Here is a 21,991-nt window from a genome sequence, read left to right as displayed (position 1 = left end):
CGGGGGGCGGGCGGGAGCGTGCGGCCGCAGTGAGCCCGGCCGGCCGAGCGCGGGGGGCGGCCGAGCCCCGGCGCCGCGGGCACCATGGACAGTATCCTGGAGCCCTTCCCCGCCGAGCGGCTCTTCCCCGCCGCCGGCACAGGCTTCCTCGACTTCGGCGACTTCAGCGAGGCGGACTTTCTCAGCAATGTGGTAAGGGACCGCCGGCAGCACCGCCGCTCCGGCGGGCTGGCCCCGGCAGCGGCGACGGGACACGGCGGCGGGCTCTCCTCGGTCCCCGCCCGGCCCCGGGGTGCCCCGGAGATGCAGGTAGCCGGGTGCCCGCCGTCGCACACGACCAGCTCCCCGCTAGACTGGCCCGGCCGCTGTTACCCCGAGGAGACCCCGCCGGGGAATCTCAGGGCTGTTGTACACTATGGTTTCATGAGCCTGATGGCGGGGGAGAAGTGTGCGGTGCCAGGCGGGGAACGTGCGACCTGCCGTGTATGAGGTCGAGCAGCACCGGAGGCACGGCCGGTTGCCGTCGGGAGAGCTTTGGGCTCAGCGCCTCCTCTCTCCTTTGCCTGTAACTTTTCCTCAGAGTGGCATTTGGGATGAAGCATCTACCGCTTGGCGCTTTGGCTGGACTGATTTACTTTGGAGAGAAGGGTGAGGGGGAAGAGTGACTAGGGAGGAAAATGTGTTGCCAGTCTCAGGGAACCAAAGGGGCATTGTTCACCTCTAGGGAAACTGCCCAGTTTCTCCCAGGAGTCAGGCGAGCTCTCAGTCCAGCAGCTCTCCCTGAGAACACGCACAGACTCTTTGCTGTAGAGCCCGAGCTCTCCATGGGAGTTTCCATGGGATCCTGCAGCCCCTCTGCCAGGCAGGACCCAGCCCTGAGGCAGAAGTGGGAAGGACCCCACCCCAGAAGTGGTTTGGAGCGAGGGTGTCCTGCGCTGGGCAGCAGAGCACTCCCTAAACGCGAGGCTCCGCCAGCCTCTGAGCGGCTGCAGCCGTGGGACAGTGTGCCTGCCCCGGACAGAGATCTGAGCAATGGCTTGTCACTCCTCTTTCACAGTACTGGCACCTCCCGTGCTCCCGGTGCAGCACTGAGCGTCCCTGAGGGCTACCCTTGCAGTGGGAGCAGGGAACAGGGAGAGGGCGAATCCTCTGATGAATCCACTTCTGCTTTGCTACACAAGAGATATTTAAAGCCTTTTATGTTGCCTCCTTTATAAGGGAGGCGGTAGAGATGCAGAATTTGCATAAATATTAAATGCACTGCACCAAGCAGAGGCACACAAGGTCTGGGAAAGAGATTATGGAGGCAGTCCCATCCCTCAGAGATCTTGCCAGCTCCTAATTTCCGAGATTGCACTGTGCCTTGAGGACTGATTCCACTGGGCTCTACCAGAGGCAGCAGACTCCACAGTGTTCAGGCAGACCTTCCAATGGCACTCCACCCCAAGACTGAGTGCTTGCCTTGCCTGCTCGTATCTGAGAGACCTGTTGTTAGGAGTTTTGTGCTTTCCATAATTCTTTACACATCCAGCATGGATGAAGCGATGGTGATAGGAAGTGCTTTATGCAAAGACCATTTATTCCTTTACCAAAATGAAAATAGTATGTATTGGCAGCAGCCCTTTTACCAGATGCAACATGGGCTGTGGTCATAAGTCAGGGAACCCCTAACCAATATAGGTGGTACCTTTTCATAGTTAAACACAACTTCTGCCTTCTCAAGCAGACCCTGTGGAAAGAAGCATTTGTGTAAGAGTGCCATCTGGTGCCACCTGCCAGGACAGAGTGTTTAAAGTGTGTGGTGGCCGTGGGCAGGCTGCTCTGTCCTGCCTCATTTAAATGGCTTTTCTGCTTGGAGAACTGCTTCTGGAAGCAGCTTGCCGTTGTCTTCTCATTAACTATGTTGCAGTGACTCAGGCATCGTTGTGCTCGGCTGACAGCAGAAAGGCACTTTTTTAAAGGCTTTTTATTTTCCTGTGGATTTTTTCCCAACTGCCAGCACCACAAACTTCTGCTGGAGTGAGAGAGTCAAGCTGAAACCTTCTCTTCCTGCAGATGATACATACAAGAGATTCTGTAGCCACTTCTCACCTACCAAGTCTGTTGGTGATACAACAGCCAGAACATAATACATCAGCCTCTTTGTTCTCACTCTGCATGACAATGGGAAGGATGGAATAAATACACTTGGATTTTCTTACTAAATCCAGCAAATCTCCTGGGATCTTGCAATGTGTTGAGAAGTTCTTTTGACATAGAACTGTGCAAAACATCACCGTGCACAATAGGCACAAAGTTGCCAGTGCCTTTGCTTCAAAGATGGGCAAACTTTTCCAGATATTGTTCAGCAGGCATTTTTCTTAAAACAGGCCAGGAATTTCAGCCATAAAATGTCAGTATGAAATTTTCATGAGTATGATTTCCTCTTTTCAGAAAGGAAGCAGAAAGAAAAGATGGATGAACCTTACTACAGAGTCTGTGCTCCTTTGGGGCAAGAATTGCATGTGTCTAAACTACACTCTTTTCCACAAACTTGGCAGTCCTAATGAGTCATTCTGGTCTTTAAAAAATGGTTCTCTGTATTGTTCATCTGAAGCTGTGACAAAGAATTAATTAAGGCACATCTGTAGATGCATCTTCAGAAAGATCTGTGTGCTTGCAACAGAAAAAAAAATTTGAATGTGTAGGAGCTGCCTTTCAGAGACATCTGCCCAGGCTGTAAGAAACCTTATGAAATTCAGCATGAACAAACCCCAACTCCTGCCCCTGGAGTGGATGGATGGATGGATGGATGGATGGATGGATGGATGGATGGACGGACTGACCCACCCAGGGTCATGGAGCATTGGTGTGCCCCTGTAGCAAAGGCAGCTAGGAGCAGGAGTGACATGGTAGATAGACACAGGGAAGTGATTATCCCCTTTTTCTTGAGAATCATAAAACTGAGTCTCAAATACAGTGTCCAGTTTTGGGCTGCCTGATAGCAGAAAGACATGGATAAATCTGAGTGCATCAAGGGGGTTGTCACCAAGATAACTAGGAGATGGAGAATTTCTCCTGTGAGGAGTAGCTGAAGGAGCTGGACTTCCTTAGCTGGAGAAGAGACAGCTCCAGGAGGATCTAGCAGAAGCCTACTTGCACAGCTGAGGAAGTTACTGAGAAGATGGAGCCAAGCTCTTTCTTAAGTTCATGACAGGAGGACGAGTGGTCATAAACTGGAATGGGGAAGGTTCAGACTGGGTTTAAGGAACCGATTTATCGCTGTGAAGATTTTGGGGTTTTTTTCAAAAATCATGTGGAGAGTGGTATCTGCTTCATTGGAGGGGAAATCTCCAAAGGACAAAAAATGCATCTCTTCACTAGCTTTTGCTAACCAGACTTACACAGGATGGCTACTAACAGCACTGTTAGTCTCCTTTTGCTCTAGAGGCCACATACTGCTCTTGAACTTAGGCAACTTTGCTCTTCTTTTTCTCCCAGAAGGACCTACCGTAAATAAAGCTAGTCCTTCATGCAGTGCCTGTTTATCAGTTTCACCCATTTGTGTCCTGCCCAGTCCAGCATATATGATCATTTCTACAAGCAACCATCTATTTGCTTAAGATCTATTACAATTGCACTCAGAGAACTCTTACTGTCTTGTTCAGCTCTTATCAGTGCTGTGAAACTCTTCAATAGACTTATCTCTTGAGTCAGATTCACCACTGTGCTTCACTGGGTTTGTGACACTTGTGTCAGAAGGAAGCCAGAATAAACCAACCAAATGGGAGTCATGTGCTTCTTTTTATCCCAGTACCCCATTGGGTTTGTTTCTTCCCTCTGCTTCTGTGTTTTATAGTGCAAAAAAACACCTTCAAAGATGACTTTGGATATTTATGTAAACACAGCTTTATTTTGACTCCATGCTTTTCAAAGCATATACTTTACCTCCTTCAAGAGACATCAAGGCAAGAAAACAGCCTGTATGCTTACTCGGGTCTCCACAGTTAGAAGCTGCAGAATGGCTGTTCAGGCTGTCTCAGGAGTGCCAACCCTGCTCCTCTGGGGATTGCACACTAATGCACTCTTTCACTGTGTGGTCCTGTATGCCCAGGCAACGTGACAAATGGCATTTTCTGGAGCCTGCAAAGGGACAGCAGAATAGGAAAAGACCTGCCTGTCTCTGTGGGTTTGCTCCTTGAGTGCAAACTGGGTGTTGGGCTTGCTGTGTGCTCTTTCCTTTAATATTGTCCTGGTCTGCAGGAGGAGAGTGGCAGGACTGTCCATAGTGAGCAGGCTGAAAGTGATGCTGGTGCAACTCATAGGGGAAGCTTCCCCTGAAGATGAAGAGAGGCTATTCACCAGTGAATGACTGTCACTCTCATAGGAAGCCTGTACACACTTTTATTCCTCTTATGCCTACTACAGGGACATAAATAGCACTTAAGTGGTGCTTAGGTGTTGGACTGACCTTTGGTCTGAGCGAGTTTCATGCTCTGTAAACTGCCTCTCACCGTCTCAGTGCACAGTGAGGATGGAGAGCGTGGGCAGATTTGGTCACCCACTTCATATCCTTTGCAGTTGCTAGACAGGGGAGCTCTGCTGTAACAGGTGGCTGGGTCTCCAGGACTGATGGAGACCCATCTCTTGTGGGGACACATGAAGCAAGCATTTTGGCCCTCTAGTCCTGTGCCTGGTAAAATTTGGTCAGTAACATTTACGATTGGTCTGCCAAATACTGGATATGGGAAGGCTATTTTCTTTAATTTTTTCTTGGAACTTGCCGACCAGATTCCTGTAGGATCTGGAGCACAGATACAGAGACCTGATGGAGCCATCAGACCTGGCCTGATGGAAATTAATCCAAAGATAATAGTTCCTATATCCTTCTGTTTCATTAGTCTCTTTGGGTCCATCTCATGGTTTCTACACTTTGTGGCCCTGCTGCTCCTTACTATCTCATGGTAAGACTTATACTTGCAGAAGTGCTAGCAGCAGGATGAAACCAGAGCTGAACATGCGTCCATGGATCTGTGAGTCTGGGTCTCTGAGCATCATCACTGTAGAGTCACTACCAGGAAAAATGTTTCCCTTTTGATGAAGAAGAGGGGAAGAAACTTGAACTTCATTTGGAAGTAAATACTTATTTAGGTAAATACTTATTCCAGAGACTGTGGATCATTTGTGTGTCCTATCTGCCAGGAAATTGTTAAACATTTGGGATACTCTTCCTAAATAAACACATTCATTTGTTGGACAACAACAAATGTGCTGCCTGCATGTGCTGGGAACCCATTGTCCTAAATTATCATCTCTGCCAAAGTGGGAGAACCCATTAACTGTGCTCTTGGGCCAGAACTAGGAGAGAGGCTGCAACTTAGAGCAGGAGTGCAGGAAGGCATATGTCCAAAACAGGGTTAAACAGTGGAGACAGAGCCATCATCTTGGTGGGGAGAAGCAGGAAGGTCTTTGTTGAAGTACTTGCAGAGTAAACAAAGGGAGGGTTTGGCAGGAGGTGGAAGTACATCTGTGCACACAGTCCACTCCCACCAAGGGATCAGCACCAGCTGGGAGATGCTGGAGTTGTGTACTGCTCAGTCCATATCTGCCAGGTGATCCTCATCCTTGTGATGGCAGCCATTCAATGCCACCACCACCACTTTCAGAGAGGGACAAACCTGAGGTCTCATTTGTGTAAATCAGACTGTAGAAAACCTCTAAAACTGGCCCACTGTACCTTCTCTTGGTACAAGTCAGCAAGCTTGTACTGTATGGTGGCTTCAGAAGCCACCATAGTGTGTGGTAGCTTCTGAATTTAATGAAATGTGTTGTGTTCATTGATGCAAAATGTCTTCTGCTGCTCAGGAGCTCATCTGGCATTGCACTGGTCCCATCCTGTGCTGCTCTGGTCTCATCCATGACTGGTGCTGTGCTGGTCCCATTGGTGCTGCACTGTTCTTGCTGAAGCCTGGAATGGAGCTGTCTCTGGTAGAGCAGGGATTAGGAAAGAAGAGCATTTTCTGAAGCAACTCCTTGAAGGGGAATTTAGAACTAGGGATTTCATAGCCACAGTTGTAGCTGCACTATTTAAATTATGGTCAGGCTGACACCTCTGTGATTTACTGCTGTGTGTTTCCTCAGAGTTTTTCCTCAGCATTTCTCCACAGGTTTTAAGGTAGTATTTGAATAGCATTTAATAATCACTTATTTACTATTTAAAGAATTCTCAGTGTTAAGGGAAGCAAATGAAAATGCTTAGCTCTCTGGAGTTGTCTTTGGGACGGCCACATGGCAGATCCTCTGCACATAACCACAGGCAGGACTGTTCTTGATACAGCAATTTGATTCTCAAGACTCACTTGTTCCATTGCATTTCAAGGAAGAGATGAGTCAACCCACTAAAGCTTGTGCATCCTTGTCCTGTTGTGGAAGTCCACTGTAAGAAACCAGATGGCTCACAAAAGCCACTTGGTGACTCTCCTTGCTGCAGAGTTACAGGAAAACAGGTGGGGCGCCAGCAATGAAGCAAACCATTATAACTCTCCTAAGAAATGCCCAAAACCTGTCTCTTGGACTAATTTGGCTGAGAGATTTCCCAGGGAAATTCCAGGTCTGTGCAGCAAGGTACAATGCAGTCACCTATGCTTCACAGGCAACCTTGTGGCGAGCATTCTTCAGGAGACATGTCTGCTGGAAGAGCCAAGTGTGTTAGGTTCTCAATTCCAAGCCAGGCTTAGTCTTGGGATTACAACATCCTAGCAATCCCAGCTTTCTGCCAGGGACTGTATTTTCACATCTGAACTGCTGGGACTTCATGTCTCCACAGGGAAGATGAGAAGTAAGAACAAAGGTGGAACCAAAGCCATCTTTCTTGGCTGACTCCCCATGCTGGCACCATCTTTTTCCTGCTGCAGCAGGTGACTTCTGTGCAAGCAACGACAGTGTAGTTTGGTATCCCCTGACTGAAATCATTAATCCAGATTTCAGCCTGGCACTAGGATAGAGTGGGTGTTTACATGGAGCTTGTCTCTTACTTTTTTCTGTATCTGGAGTTCAACTTGTGTTGTAAGTTGTTAGGTGTTTCCTTGGGTTGGTGTCTGCATGTTTTGCAGCGCTCCTCAGAGCAGAAACAGCTGAAAGGTTGTGAAGAGCCAAGGGTATGGCCAGAGTGGCAAGGGACTGCAAGTAGCATGCTGAAAGGCAGGCTGTGTCTTTCAACCCAGTTGCTCTCCATGTCTGCCATGCAGTGTTTACATCTAACTTATTTCCAGCTGTTCAAGAAAACAAATTTTACTTCTGCTTTCCTGTACGGTTACATCATTCAAAGTTTTCCTTTCCTGTAGTTTCCTGAACTGACCCAAACACTCCAGCCTTATGCTTTTAACCACCTCTTTCTGACTTCTTTATCCACCTTCTTTTCTCTTTTTTGGTATCTCTCCTTTCACTCTTATTTTCTTAAAGCTGTCCAGGGCTATCTGCCTTTGAAATCATGTGGGGTTGCTGTGGTCTGTATCCAAGTGATAGATGCTTTACATTTACCTTGACACATTGATCAGCCAGAACAAGGTCTCATGAAGGTTAGGAGTGCAGTTATCCACATACTCTTTTCTTTCTTTCTTTCTTTCTTTCTTTCTTTCTTTCTTTCTTTCTTTCTTTCTTTCTTTTCTTTCTTTCTCACTTTCTAAGATTGAAGAAATTCCCCATACAGCACTGTGCAAGGCTATTCTCCCTGAAACTGCTACATAATCTAAACCAGTGCTGGAGTAATTAGTACCATCTTTAGAGCTCAAAGGTGATGCCTTGTGTGAGGTCATTTATTACAATCACTGTCCAGGCTGTTCCAGAGGAAACTCACCCCTGACTACCTCAGCAAAGTTGCTTTTGGCTTCTTTACACTGTGACTTGTCTTGATTAGGAAAAATGTTCATTTAGGTCAGTCTGGCTGACCCGATTAGCAAAGCCTGCTCAAAATGCAGTTAGCATTTTTCCTAGAATAAATGCAAAACATAATGCTTTCAGCTGAGCAATTTGTGCCAGGAGTTCCCCTGCAACAGGAATGTCAGGGCTCCCTTGGGAGAAACCTGGCAGCTAAGGCTGGAGGAGTACTACAACTTGGGCCTGACACCAGCTATGTTACACTGGAGGGAACTGGATGCTGCATTGGTTGTGGACATTCCTATTGGATTGTCAGCATTCCTTCTGCAGGTGAGCTTTGTTAGATCAATGCCCAAACGACATCCTCCATACTGGCTCCCCACCACAGTGTCATAGGGTCACTGGCTCCCCCTGTCCCCACCACAGTGTCATGGGGTCACTGGCTCCTCCTTTCGATGGCATGGCACATCCAGGGGGAGCATTGCAGCTCAGGAATAACCCATCTCTGCTGTTCAAGGCGCAGGGGCTCTACCATGAAAACCTGCTCTGACTCTGCAATATTTGAAGCCCTCTCATTACTTGGAGGAGAGCTTTCCCTTCCAGAAGGGTGAAAAGGTAGAGGGAGACCAGGATGAAGAAGAGGACTCAGTTCCAGAGCCTCAAGAGTTAATTGTTGCATGTCAGAGCAGCTTGATGTTAAATGAGTCTGCTAAATTCATGACAGTTGAAGGAAGGAGCCGGGCAGGTGCTTTTGGCTAAGTTCACTGCTGTCCCGGGGGGAGGGACTGCAAGCCAGGCAGCTCAGGGAGGAGGAAACCAGCTCTGACATTTGTAAAGACTGTTGATGGAAGGTTTCTTTCAAAGACTTTTCAGTCTCTCAATCTGGGAGCTCTTTGCCCAGGGAGTGTTGGAAATGTGGCTCTTCTTTCCAAGCAAATGTGGCGGACTCTCACAGTTGATGAGGTGCTGTTGAGCCACAAATACTGAATTGCCAATTGAATGATGTTTGGTTTGTTTTTGTTGTGTTTCTCTGTCTTTATGGACAGCACTGCAGTGAGGTTGTTGGGAATGGGAGAATTGTATTTTAGTCCTGGCTCTGCCAGTTTCTTAGTGTGTGATCCTCAGGGTGTCACTTGCAGTGATGCAGCTTTTGCTCACTATAAAATAAAAAAAAGTGGACATCCTTATTCTTACTGAAAAGGAGCAGTGTCACCAATGGGTGAAGCAGATTAACAAAAATAAGACTGGAACGGGGTTTTGCCAGTAAGTATCTGCCAGGAAAGGTCCATAGGAGCTATTACTTTGCTTCCCTAGTTGGACTCTTTTTCAATGACTTTGCAGCTACACATGATATTTGCCACATTTTCAGTTTGGCTCATCTATTCTCCACCGATATCCCAGCTATCCTTCACACCTCTCCTGTTCCTTGTCTCTGTGGACTGCATGTGTCTTTATTTGACCTCAGATACTTCAAGCTAATCCAGAGTAATCTTTCTGTGTCAGTATGAATGACTACGTTGGTCAGCATCAGGATATAAACTAAAGGACTTTTGGCCCATGCTGTTACTGGCCTGACCATTCTGGGCCTTACTGAAAACCAAACAATTTGTGCTTTATAAATCCAGTGAATGGGCTGTACTCATGTCTCATCCTCCACTGTACAACCAGATCCTGGCTTAGGCACAACACTTAACTTCTCCCTCAGTTTGGTGCAACTTGCTGAGAGCACCCTGTTTTATTTTTGCCCCAAACTGCTGTATGGTCAGTGCTGGGCTGAGTTCTCAGGCTCCCAAACTATTTCTCTGCTGGTTTGTAAATGAGAAGGAGGTAACAAGCTCAGCGCATGTTTTTGCATTTTCCCTTTCTTTGGTGGTGCCTTTTCTTCACAGTAACTCTGTCTGGCCTGTTGTAAAGTTAGGATCACCATCATCCATTGGGAAGAGTGATGCAGAGGTTGTTTTTTCATCCTCTGATCCTTCTCCTGCTCTTCAGGTTTTGTCAAATATAGTTGGCAGTGGTCCAGCAGTTGGATTAGCAGTAATTAATGAGCAAATGGCCTGCAGCTCTTTTTCAGACCTGGCAAAGCACATACCTTTCACTTTTTTCTTACATGGTTTTCAGCTCTTTTTTATCATGCTGGGAGAGAGCAGAGTAGCAGCAGATGCTGCTCTGGTCAATACTGGGGAGTGAACAGAGGCTGCTGTGCTCTTTTCTTTGCTGCTAATTAGTACCAGGGTGGTAGGTAGAGGCTGCTAGCTAGGACAGCAAAACTGTTTTCTCCCTCCCCTTGTAGCTGTTGCCACAGTGAGCAGTCAGTGGCAGCTATAAGCAGCTGGGGTGAGCTGCAGCAGAGCAGGAATAATGCTGATTTCTTAATTTTCCTGCATGCTTCAGGCTCCAGGCGAACAGCCCTTACAATCTCCCCCTTTGTGACCTGGAGCTGAAGTCCCAGGTGAGGTGAAGGCACACATTACTGTGTCAAGCCCAGCAGCCACATAGTATAGTGAGGTCACCCAGCATCTTTCATACCTACAAGTGCCAGACACCCATGTCCAGAGCAGTTGTCCATCCACTGGTCTCAGATGCCTCTCTGATATTTGATGAAATTGAATTACACAGAGTTGTCAGAGGATTTATTTACTTATTCTGGGAAAGAGTGAAGGATGCCAGAAGGGATGGAAAACAGGGAAAGAAAGAGGGACGAAAAACCAAAGATGAGAGAGGTAGCTATGCAGTTAGCATTCCTGAGCCATCTGGACCTGTTGGCATGGCCCCATCTGGATGGGCTCACGTGTTCATCCACAGCATGATGTAATCTTCATTGTCCAGCATTTGATTTTTCTCCTTTTGCTGGATGGCCTCATATCTAGTGCATGTCTGGAGTGGGCATTTTGATTTCCTGTTGCTATTTGTGGACTTTTCCTGGCCGATCTTCAAGCTCAGCTCAGGCGGTTTGCATTCCTCAAGCAGAAGCAGCAATGCCACCATGCCAGCAGGAGCAGAGGCCAGCTGCAGCCAGCCTGCCAGCCCGGGAGAGGCAGCCCTGCACGTGGAACCAGCTGTGGTTTGCACCATGCTGCAGCTGGAGAGGGAGTGACACCTCTGCCTGGTGCTCGGACCACGGTGGCTGAGCTCTGGAGTCAGCTCAGCCTTCACCACCAGCACAGAGAGGGACCACTGTTCCCAGATGCTCATGGGCTTTCCTGCCCTGCTGGATCTTGCAGCAGAACAGGAGGAAAGAGAGTTTTACTTGAGTCAAGACCTATTCCTCCCTTTGATAGATGTGAGTAAAAAGCAACTGATTATCTCAGTCCCTCTTCTTTAAAAATATCTGCATCAGGGAACACCAGGGCTCTTGACTACCCTGTGAAGCAGGTGGGCTTCCCAACACATAGGAAGGAAGGCTGGGAAGAATCTGGTCTGACATTGCCAAGTACCCACTCTTGATAGTGGAAGGCCTGTCATCCCCTTCCTCCATCACTCAGTGCCATTTGCAGAAGGCAGTGCAGTCCAGTCAGAAGGATTCACTCAGGTTCCCACCATGTTCTGTGGGAGACTGCCATGCCTCACCGAGACCAGCCATCTCTTTTTTTCCTGCATCCTTCCTAGCACATGAAATGAAGAAGATTTGTACGTCTGCCTCCATAAGAGCACAGTTTGAAGGTCTTAAAGTCAAGGGAGCCACACAGGAAAAAAACAGCCTTCTTCACTACATAAACTCAATGTGTAGAGGGGCAAATAGTCGAGCCATAGATCCCCTCCTGCTTTTAGAATCAGAGCAATTCCCACACTCCTTCATGGTTGGGAAAGTCTGAGATGCTCAGAGGAAGAAGATGGGATTTCTCTACCATATTTGATTACCACTGCTGCAAGCAAACTTCAAACCCAGCAATATGAGGGCCTGCTTCAGATTATGCCATTCTCCACTCTGACTCAAGATGTGGATAGCTGTGTGATGATACATTAGGCAACAGTTTGACCTGAGCATACAGCACTCCCTCCCTTACAATGCCTCATTCTGCCCACATGCCTCCCTGAGCTTTGTTTCCTCCAGGGGCTTGGGAATGGGAAAATTGAGTGCAGTGATCCCCAGGGAGCAAAATTATTTTCAGTGGAGAATCCTACTGCTTGGTTCAGAAGTCATCCTGTTTGCATGTAAAGAGAGCAGGGCTTTGCTTTCATAATAACCCAGGGACAGCCTGTCCATCAGGGATGGACTCCCTGGAACCACAGAGCTGAGCTTTTCCACCCAGCTCAGCTCTGTTGAGTGAGAGAGTAGCTCTGGAAAACGACTGCCTCTTTTTAAACCAATTGGCAAAACTCTTGCATCTCTCCTGGGAACAGGCCAGGGATTCTGAGTCACTGCTTGAGTGGGTTGTGGCCAAGGTAGTCGTACCCAAGATATTAAGTGAGAGAGGAGAGATCCACTAAGGAATGCCAGCAGAAAGAGAAATAGTCATGACCATAATGAATAATAATATAATGATGAAAAGATTCAGAAATGCACTGCCCACTCCAAAAATAAAGTTTGAGGACAACTCAAATGTTGTAAAGAAAAGAGAGGAAAGAGTCGACAAAGACCGCCAAAGCCTGCATGTCAGCTGCAATGCAAGGAGTTGGGTCCAGCTGGCCTGGGTTCAAAGAGCTCCTATTGTCCAACAGCATTTCCAAGACACCATTCAAAACTTTCAGAAAATAAACCCAAGATGCAGGGTGAGATTTATCACACAATAAAGGCAAGCCAGATGTGTGCACCCTTTCAGAGAGAGACAGGAGGAAGACGAAGGAGGAGTGAAGTGGGGGGGGTATCAAGCAGCAGAGGCATGAGGGAAGAGGTTGGAATTAAAGGCCTGATGCTGTGAGGATCCAGGAAGAAGCAGGGGAGTGGATCTGTGCTGGGACACATATTGGGCACTTGTGAAAGGTTTCCTCTTTATCAAGAACTCTATACTTGGGAAAATTCACCTAGCATCAAGGTTAAGGAACGGAGAGGGAAGATCTCACTGATGCTTTTTTTTCTTTTGTTGCACATAAAACCATAATGGATACTGAAAGGTTGCTTCTTGTCCTGAATGATATAGCTGCAAAATAGGGCCCTGTCTGAAAGAATGTCCAGAAGCCAAACCACTATAGATTTTGTCTTGATTTTCTGAGGCTCACACAGTCTTCATTATTGCTTTGCAGCACTGGCCACCAGGGCAGGGATGTAACTTCTTCTGCCACAGCAATCACTCACTTCCACCTGTGATTTAATTATGTTAAAATCTATTTAACATAATCAAATAATAATAAAAGCAATTAATTATACAGAAAGATAATTTAATATTTGAATATGCTGCTAACATGGAGCTACATGACTACAACCTGCCATCACTAGGTAACTCCTCAAGTTCTCTCTGCCTGCAGAACAACCTGCAAGGTGGCCATGCCATAACACACACCACAATGAAAAGGTGACTTGGATTTATTTGTTCTCAGGAAAATCTATGGGAGTAAGGACTTCTTCATCTAAGAGCAAAAAGCCTGAGAAAACATTTTGGAAGTTTAAGCTACAGAGTCCCTCTTTACAGTGACTCATTTTTTTGGTAACTGTATTTCTCTTCTACAACAGTTGTTGTTTTTTCTGTTGTGGGTTTTTTTGGTGTTTTTTTTGGTGTTTTTTTTTTTTTTTTTTTTGGGGGAGGAGGGGTTTGAAGCATCTGGATGTATCTGGAGCCTTTAAACTGAGCTCAGTTGCAGATGACTAATTTGAAGCAGGACACAGGTCTGTAAGGAGCCATATTTGATTACCAGAGTGGTTCCTTGAAGCCCTAAAACCCATGAGGCTATCCATCATCTCCCTTGTCCAGGGATGTCCAGAAAATGGATTCCCAAATCCACCAGCTTCTGGAGAGACCACTCCAATGCTGAGGTGCAGATGTCTGCTTGATCTCAGACACAGGAGCTTTCACAGCAGTTCAGGGCATAATAGGTTTCCTGGCTTTAAAGGAGCACGGGATCTTTTCTTCTCAGAAGCTTCTAACATTACTTGAGTACATGATACCATGCATCTCCACATTTCAACTTCTTTTCACCAGCTACAGGGTCCTTGGCTGCTGGGCCTTGTTGTGGAGAAGTCCAGCTTGAAGAAGGAATAGCTGGAGAGCCAGGTGTTGAGAAGGGGTTTCCCATGGATGAAGTGACTGCCTGATCTCTGACCAGTCAGATATCTATCCTTATCTTTGGAAATGCAGGGCTTTTACCTCTGGTTCATCAGCATCACATCTTCATTCTACCCTAGGATGGACTTAATTCGGGTTACCCCTGCCTAGGAAGGATTTCCCCATTCTCCAGAGACTGGTTTTTGCAGCTCCACTGCTGAGGTGAAAATGGTACCCTCAGCATTGGAGCTGAAGTTTAATTTCCTATCTGCTGCTTAGGGCACAGATTTTCCACTGAGATATTGGCAGAAGGTCAGAAATCCGCATTCCAAGTGGAATTGCTTTGAAAACTGCCCTGGTGCAGGACCCTGTTCAGTCTGCTGCTTGCAAAACCCAACTTTTGCCCAGCCTGGCCACTGAAGAGAGTTCCAGATCTTGCTCTCTCAAGATTTTACGTGAAAATCCTTGAGTTACAAATCAGCTGGGCCAGACTTAGTTGCTCTGTTAGGTGCCCTTTACAAAGGCCCAAGGAATGAAAGCCACCAGTAATGTTTGGTATTAGCTGCATGCCTCAGCTTTTGGACTTGAACAGCTCTTCCTCTTTCAAGGCCTGCTTTTCTTTATGGGACTCCAGGGATCTGCCAGGGGACAAAATGTGAATTATCTCTGATTTTGCTCTCTGAGCTAAAGAGAAACAGTTTCAATGAGACAAATGAAGATGATTGTAAAGATAATTCAGACCTTTCCTCCTTCTCTGGTTATCTCCCAAAGCAGATTTCCTCTATCTACCAGTGTGTTTTTCTTGTTGCTTTCTTGCAAGATGCAGAAAAAAAGGCCCATAATGGCATGGGGCTGACAAGCTGTGTAAGAGCAGAGATGTGCCAACTCTGGCAGCTTCAACTCCTTACTGGCCAGGGCCAGAAGCTTGTAAAAATATAGAAGAAATGGTGGAGTGGCATTTATTCCAATTTATTTTGGTTATTGAATATACATTCCCATACCACTGACTGGTGAATGGCTTGAGCAGCACACCTCTCTTATTTTAATTGTATTGAATGCTCATGCTGCATTTCATGTAATTTGGTGATAGTGTGACATGGTTTTACATCAGCATGGCAGTATAGTTCACAGAGTCACACAGAATAAACCAGTATTTTCTTTCACTTGCCCTGCCTGCTGTCACACTATACATCCCTCACCATTAAGCAAAATTTTTCTCTAAACTCCCCAGGCAGACATGCCACACATTAAATCCATGTAGGCTTTTCCAGGGTAGATTCACCTCTAGATTTGCAGGGCTGGGCTAGGGATGCATTCCTTCTGTGTGCAGACATGGCTATGGACACCCAGTTGTGTTCTGGCTGATGTGCCTCTGTGGGGATTGAGGAAGGGTGGATGGGCTCTGCAAGGGCACACCCAGGTAGAGGTGGATCAAGCTAACAGAGCAGATAGGGCTTTCCCAAAAATGATAGATTATATTTTCATGCATAAGGACACAAAGTTCACATGAGGTCCCACCTCCAGATGCTACAGCAGCTGAAAGCCCCATCACGGTGTGGAGTTAGGGTGTCACTGGGAGCCTGATGCAAACGCAGCTGAGGCTGCCATGTTCACACAAACAGGCAAAGCACCAATTCAGCCAAGACAGCAGAGATCTGGGGACAGAGATGACAATACAGCTTCTCGCTTCAACTTCCAGAAGGGTGGCTGTGGTGAGCTGGGGGTCGGTCTCTTTCTCCGGGCAACAACAGATGGAACAAGAGGACACAGTCTCAAGCTGCGCCAAGGGAGATACAGGCTACGTTTAAGGAGGAAGTTTTTCACAGAAAGAGTGGTCAAAAATCTGGAATCATCTGCCCAGGGATGTGGTGGAGTCACCATCCCTGGATGTGTTCAAAAAAAAGACTGGATGTGGCACTTAGTGCCATGACCTAGTTGAGGTGTTAGAACATGGGTTGGACTCTATGATCTTAAAGGTCCCTTCCAACCTAGAAATTCTGTGATTCTGTGATTCTCTCTAAGGACTACTGCTCGTGTGAAGTCTCTGTCTGGAGACTGACCTTGGCTTGGGAAGGAGTGAAGAAGAGGAAGAGATCCCTGCCAGCTTGCCCATGGATACCTGCATTCCCACAGAGAACAGCGCCTATGCATCTCTGCTTGAACACAACCCAGCTGCCACCCAATTTCTGCTTAGAAATAAGGGTGGCTTTGTTTTGTAGCAAGCAAGTTTTGCCTTCAGTTCTCCAAGCTCAAAAAAAGCCTAGCAGGACAATCTCTTTATTTACCTTTCACAAACTCCTAGAAATTTGCCCCAAATCTTCTGCCAAATGAGGGTTAAGTGCAGCCGATCCCAGTATTTCATCCTGAGAGAGCTGTGTCCAGTTCTGTGTATGGTTTAAGTCCTCTATTTTTTTTTTTTTTTATCAGAGTCAGCTGCAAGGCAGTTGTAAGCCAAAGGAAATTTGGGACATTCATTGCATATGTAGCATACACACAGCAAAAGCATGCTGAAAAGCAGAAGCATTCCTTTTTATCCTCCAGGGTGCCACTGCTGGGAGGAGAGGTGCTCGTGTCTCTGCAGATTCAGCTAGTCACATGCCATAGGCAAACCATGTACTGTAGCTGCTTTCCAGGCCAGTGAAACCTGTTTAGCCCAAGGGCTATTTCCTCTCTCCTCCCTAGCACATGCATGTCTGCTCTGAACCTGGCACCCACAGGTGGTGGGAGGGCGCACAAATGGCCACACGGCTGTGGCCACGCTGCAATGCCACTTGTCTAGTGAATCGCCTCAGCCTGGGTTCTGTGCTGTTCCACAGCTGTTCCCCTTGCAGGGCACTTCCAATGCCTCCCACATCACCACTGCCCGTGGTGCTGTGTGCCGGCTGCTAATCCCATTTATGCTGAACGCGCTGGTGCCAGGTGTGGAGACACCAGTGTCCATGACTTTAGCAGCACTCACGATCCTCCCTTGGGGCCACTGGGAAACCCAGTCACAGGCTAGCAGATTTCAACTTTCCACATACCTTTTACTCCCTTTTCATTCTTCCAGGGGCAGAAGCATTTAAGTTAAAGACTTAAGTCGCCCTCTTCCCCTGCTCCTGGTGCCTCCCAAGGTTCTCCCCAATGAACTGCAGGCTTGTGAACTCTGAGCTGGATATTACACGGCTGCAGTCTCGGCCACGAGACTTCCATGCGGTCTGTGTTGCGCACATGCTTTTTAACAACATCACCCACTCCGTCAACTTTGTCCCCCCTGCCGGGGCTGTAGGGCAGGAGTGGGTGAAAGCACGAAGCCTTCCTGCCTGCCGGGGAGGTTTCGGCTCGCCGCGGAAGCCGTGTGTGCCGGAGGGGCAGCGGCGAAGTGCCGGGGCTCTCCCCATCGCGGCATCCCGGGATGAGCGGGGCTGGCTCGCGCCGCTCCGTCCTAACCCTGCACTCCTCCCGCGCGCCGCGCCTCGCCGCTGGCAGCCGCCTCCCATTGGCCGCCTCCCGGCGGCGCCGGCCAATGGGCGGCCGCGGCTGCGGGCCGTTGGAAGCGCGCCGCGGCGACCGTTAAACCGCCGCCGCCGTCCCCCCTCGGCCGCGGCCCCCCCCCCGCTGCTGCGCCCGGCCTGGGCGCCGCGCCCGCCACCGCCCTCCCCCGGCTGTGCCTTGAGCCGCCGACGGTCCCTCCTAGGTCCTGTGGCGCCTAGCGCTGGAAATTGTAAATCCAGGCCCTTGGCACGGATGTGCGGTGGAAGAAGGTTTCCACAGTGAGTTGTGCCTGAGCCTTGCAGGGACGAGAGCAGGCTCAGGAGAGACCTTATCACTCTCTACAAGTAGCTGAAAGGAGGTTGTAGCCAGGTGGGGGTCTGCCTCTTCTCCCAGGCAACTAGAGACAGGATGAGAGGATGTCTTAAACTGCAGGTTTAGGTTGAACATTAGCAAGAATTTATTCAGAAAAAGGGTGATTGGACATTGGAATGGACTGCCCAGAGAGGCAGTGGAGTCACCATCCCTGGAGGTGTTTAAGGAAAGACTGGCTGTGTCATTTGTTGCCATGTTCCAGTTGACATGGTGTTCAGTCACAGCTTAGACTCGGTGATCTCAGAGGTCTTTTCCCACCTAAGTGGTTCTGTGATTCTACGATTTTACAGACAACAGCAAATTTTGGGTCTAGTTCCAGATCAGGTTCAGTCACACCCTGCCACCCTGGGGTGTCTGGAGTGCTTGGTCCACCATACATGCCAAGGTTGTGATGCTGAAAGTAGGAACAGGTGACTTGGGCATTGATGCAGTGCCTGGGAAAGACGGGGTGCTGCTGCTTCAGATGCTGTCCTGCTGCTGGAGGGGAACAACAGTGGTGTTCACAGGCAGTTTGGCCTTTGGTGCTTTGGCCATGCCACACAGAGAGGCAACAAAAGCAAGGGGGTAGCAGGTCAGTGGCAAGCTGTTCAGGCACACCAGGGGCCTGGGTGGACCAGGCATGGATCAGCAGGGATCTGTGATATGTGAGGTACAAGAGCAATATGGGTTCAGGATAGAGGAGCAGCAGAGGGATGGCAGCCAAGGGGTGGTTGGATGATCACTTGTGCCCCTTGGGGTGCACATGCACTGTCTGGCTGTGTAGTGAAGTGTGCACAGCATCTGTCCATCCTGCCTGATTCTTATTAACACAGTTGAGGACTTCACTTTCATAAGGTCTAAAATTCTCTGCATTTTAAAGAGAGCAGAAGGACTGTCTGGAGTGTATGGGCTCTTCTTTCCTGGAATGTAAAGAAAACCTCGGCTGTGCAGCTGGAGTGCAGGGGGCTTCATTCCTTAGTGAAAGCAGAGAAGGGAAATGCAGATGTCACAGCTGGGACAGGAGATTTATCTTGGCAAGCAAAGAGGAAAAAATTTTCAAAAGAAAAGAGAAAACTCAGAAGAATCCCCTCCCCATCTTCACTGCTTGCCAGCACGAGCAGAACCTCCAACCTGCAAAGGCCTTTCGTCTCCTGGGCCTGGGCTGCCGCCCAGCTGGATTTAGCCCTTGCTGCTTTCTCTTTGGAGCGAAACCATTGTGGTGGGACGAGAGAGGCTGTGAGAACCAGGCTGATCCTGAAGGAAGACTGTGTCCAAACAACTCAGCTGGAGGTGGGAAGGGGAAAGTCACAGTCAAAGAATGGAAGCATGAAAGGGAAAAGGAGGGACAGATGCAGCCAGGATGAGTCCAGAGAAGTGGATCCAGGGGGAGGAAGTTATCAGCTCCTCAGCCATGCATGGTGCCACTGGACTACAAGAGTGTCCCATGTGCAGCCGGGCAGGGGAGAAGGCTTTGTGCCTCTCTCTCCCCTTGGGACTTCCAGAGTTCTAACACCAGCTCTGGGTGGGGGTATATATAGAGCTTGCATTTGGATGTCTGGATGCCTTGCATTAGCTCCCAAGATAACTGTTGTACAACAGGAAAGGGTGTTTGAATGAGAAGTGCACGCACGCACATACAGTGTGCTATTTAGACAACCCTAAGCATGAGGTCAGGATGAAAACATGTGGTGGAAATATGTTTGGAAGAGTCAGTGCCTATGTCAATCACCAGGAGTGGGAGGGAGCAGAAGCCAGGAGCTGACAGATTCTCACTCTCTCCCCATGGCTGAGGTGGCCTCAGCCTGAGCAGATTCTACTGTGGCACCAGGTAGAGGCTGTCTGTAGGGCCTGGAGATGCAATGGTTGTTGCCTCCCCATACCTGTACATACTGGCTCATCCTCTTTGGGCGCTGTCTCCCTATTCTCCTAGAGTTTGAGGGGGACGGGCAGCCAGAAATCAGGCTTGGATCAGGAAATTCAGCACATCCTCGCCATTGCATTTCTGTCCCTTGGCTGCCCCCTCCCTGACCGCTCACTGGTAATACAGCTTTGGAAACACATCTCGTGCTATTTCTTGGCTTTGGAGCATACTTAGAAGAAGAAGGAAGGAGAGTGTGAAAGGGAGGGGAAGATAACAGGAGCGAATAATGCAAAATGAGACTGTGCTGTGAGCTTTGTATCCCATCTGGAAACTGTTTTCCCTCAGTACACTGCACACCCACTCCCTCTAGGCCAGGATGGTAAGGGTCAAGTTTCCCAGTTGACTGGTCCCCCTTGCTAAAGCCAAACCCATCTGCGTGAAAGCTACTTGCAATATCTTAAAGTAGAATCTCAACACAGTTGCTGAGCCCTTCATTGTCACAATTAAAACTCTTGGCCATTCTTCTGAGGAGCAGGAGCTGGCTGATCTCAGCCTGGTTGGAAGGCACTCTCAAGGAGTTTTGGTCTTCAAGAAGCTGTGAGAGGATGAGGCTGCTGTGCTTGTGAGTCTCTGTCCATCCCACCTTCATTCACACCCAAGTTCCATGGATTCTTTCTTGAACCTTCCCTGGTCTGCTGAGACCTTTGTTGCCATTGTGTTGGCAAAAGTCTCCCCAGTCTAGTCATGTCATTTTGTGGGAGCACATGAAGACCTTTAGCTGTGCTGGCCCCAGCCTGGGTGGGAATGGAGGGCTAGTGACCACCCAGCACCTTCCATTCCAGCAAGGATAAAGCTGCTATCCATTTGGTCAGGTGATAAACCTGCTTCTCTTCATTGCTCAGAACCTTGAAGCACTGACCCTGCCATGTGCTGCTGTGATGTACACAGCCCTGAGTCACCATATCCTAGTTCCCTGAACCCTCTCTCACACATGCAAAGGAGAAGTATAGCTGAAGTTTTGCCAGATAAGTGCAGCTCCCAAAATTAGACTGGGTGGGACAAAATTTGCATATTCTGGGTTAACAGGCTCAATCTAAGCTAATTAGTAGTGGTTTTGATGGCATCTACCCAAAATAAACTGGGCTGCTCCTCACTGTGTCCATCACAGTTGGATCTTGACAAGAGGACACTCTTTCTTCTTACCATGTGGTTGCATGCACAGCTGTCTTATACAAATTAGAAGTCTAAAATTAACAATACCTGTTGACTTCAGGAGAGAACAGTCAACCCAAGAGCCCCAGTAGTCTTCCTGGGATGTGGTGACAGCTTCCTGCTGGTCCCATAGTTTCCATTATGGGTATGGCCAGCTACAAACCTTTGTTATTATTTTTGTTTGCTTTACTCTTCCTTCTGCTTCTTTCCTCTGCCTCTAATGGTGTCTAAAATAATGAGAAACCTGAAATTACTCCTGCCACTGTTGGTGCCTGTGTTAAGCCTCTCATACTCAGTCCCTTGCACTCATTACTCATCTCTCACCCCTCAGCAGCTGCTGGGGTGATGTTTTTTAGATTCGGAATAAAGCCAGAGACACATCTCTGCCTCTTCCCTCTAGGTAGGTTTGTCCAACAATAGAGAGATTGTTGACTGACCAAGAGATCATTGTTCTAAATGTTGCCACCTTCTTTGAGTAAAACAACAATCGCCAGCTTTGTTTCAGCTCTAGGTGCTCTCCCTCCTTGAGGGTGTTGGATCCTTGGTGCCCCCTTTGATAATAACTGTAGTTATGGCCAATCTCATGGGCTAGCTCCCTTCTCTCCGTTGTCTGTGTTTGGAGATGTTGGACTGATATCTCTGTGAGTGGTGAGAGCTGAAACAGGCAGCTTTGATGAGAAGGCTTTGCCAGTATTTAGGAGGATAAGACCCAGAAGCCCAGAGAGGGCTAGATCCCACAACATTTCTGGACTCCCAGGGAGGGGTGCAAGTTTCATTCTCTGCTCATCATCTATGTTTTTCCTGTACTGTGCAGTAGGCCTCTGTCTCTTGGGAGAGAATGGTCTCTTGGGGACCTGCAGCTCTGGGAGAACAGTGTTGCCTTCGTCCTCATTTCCAAACAGAGAGGTCTTCCAGCAGCAAGTTTTCTGAGTGGTGTCTAAAATAATGAGAAACCTGAAATTACTCCTGCCACTGTTGGTGCCTGTGTTAAGCCTCTCATACTCAGTCCCTTGCACTCATTACTCATCTCTCACCCCTCAGCAGCTGCTGGGGTGATGTTTTTTAGATTCGGAATAAAGCCAGAGACACATCTCTGCCT

At 48.2% G+C, this 21,991-nt stretch overlaps 1 protein-coding gene across 1 annotated transcript in view; it reads left to right on the top strand.

The window, feature by feature from the left end:
- Window positions 1-26: 26 nt before the first annotated feature.
- CREB3L1 (cAMP responsive element binding protein 3 like 1) overlaps window positions 27-21,991 on the top strand; it is a 45,755-nt gene continuing 23,790 nt past the window's right edge. Inside the window, exon 1 of the mRNA XM_041397534.1 lies at window positions 27-192. Within this exon, the coding sequence (XP_041253468.1) occupies window positions 85-192 (108 nt within the window). The 5' untranslated portion in view covers window positions 27-84. The remainder of the gene's footprint in view (window positions 193-21,991) is intronic.

Source organism: Onychostruthus taczanowskii, unplaced genomic scaffold, assembly GCF_017590055.1.
Source record: "Onychostruthus taczanowskii isolate IOZ18803 unplaced genomic scaffold, ASM1759005v1 scaffold1, whole genome shotgun sequence".
Lineage (NCBI taxonomy): Eukaryota > Metazoa > Chordata > Aves > Passeriformes > Passeridae > Onychostruthus > Onychostruthus taczanowskii.
The sequence above is the reverse complement of the archived record's forward strand: the minus strand, read 5'-3'. Positions and strand labels throughout refer to the sequence as shown.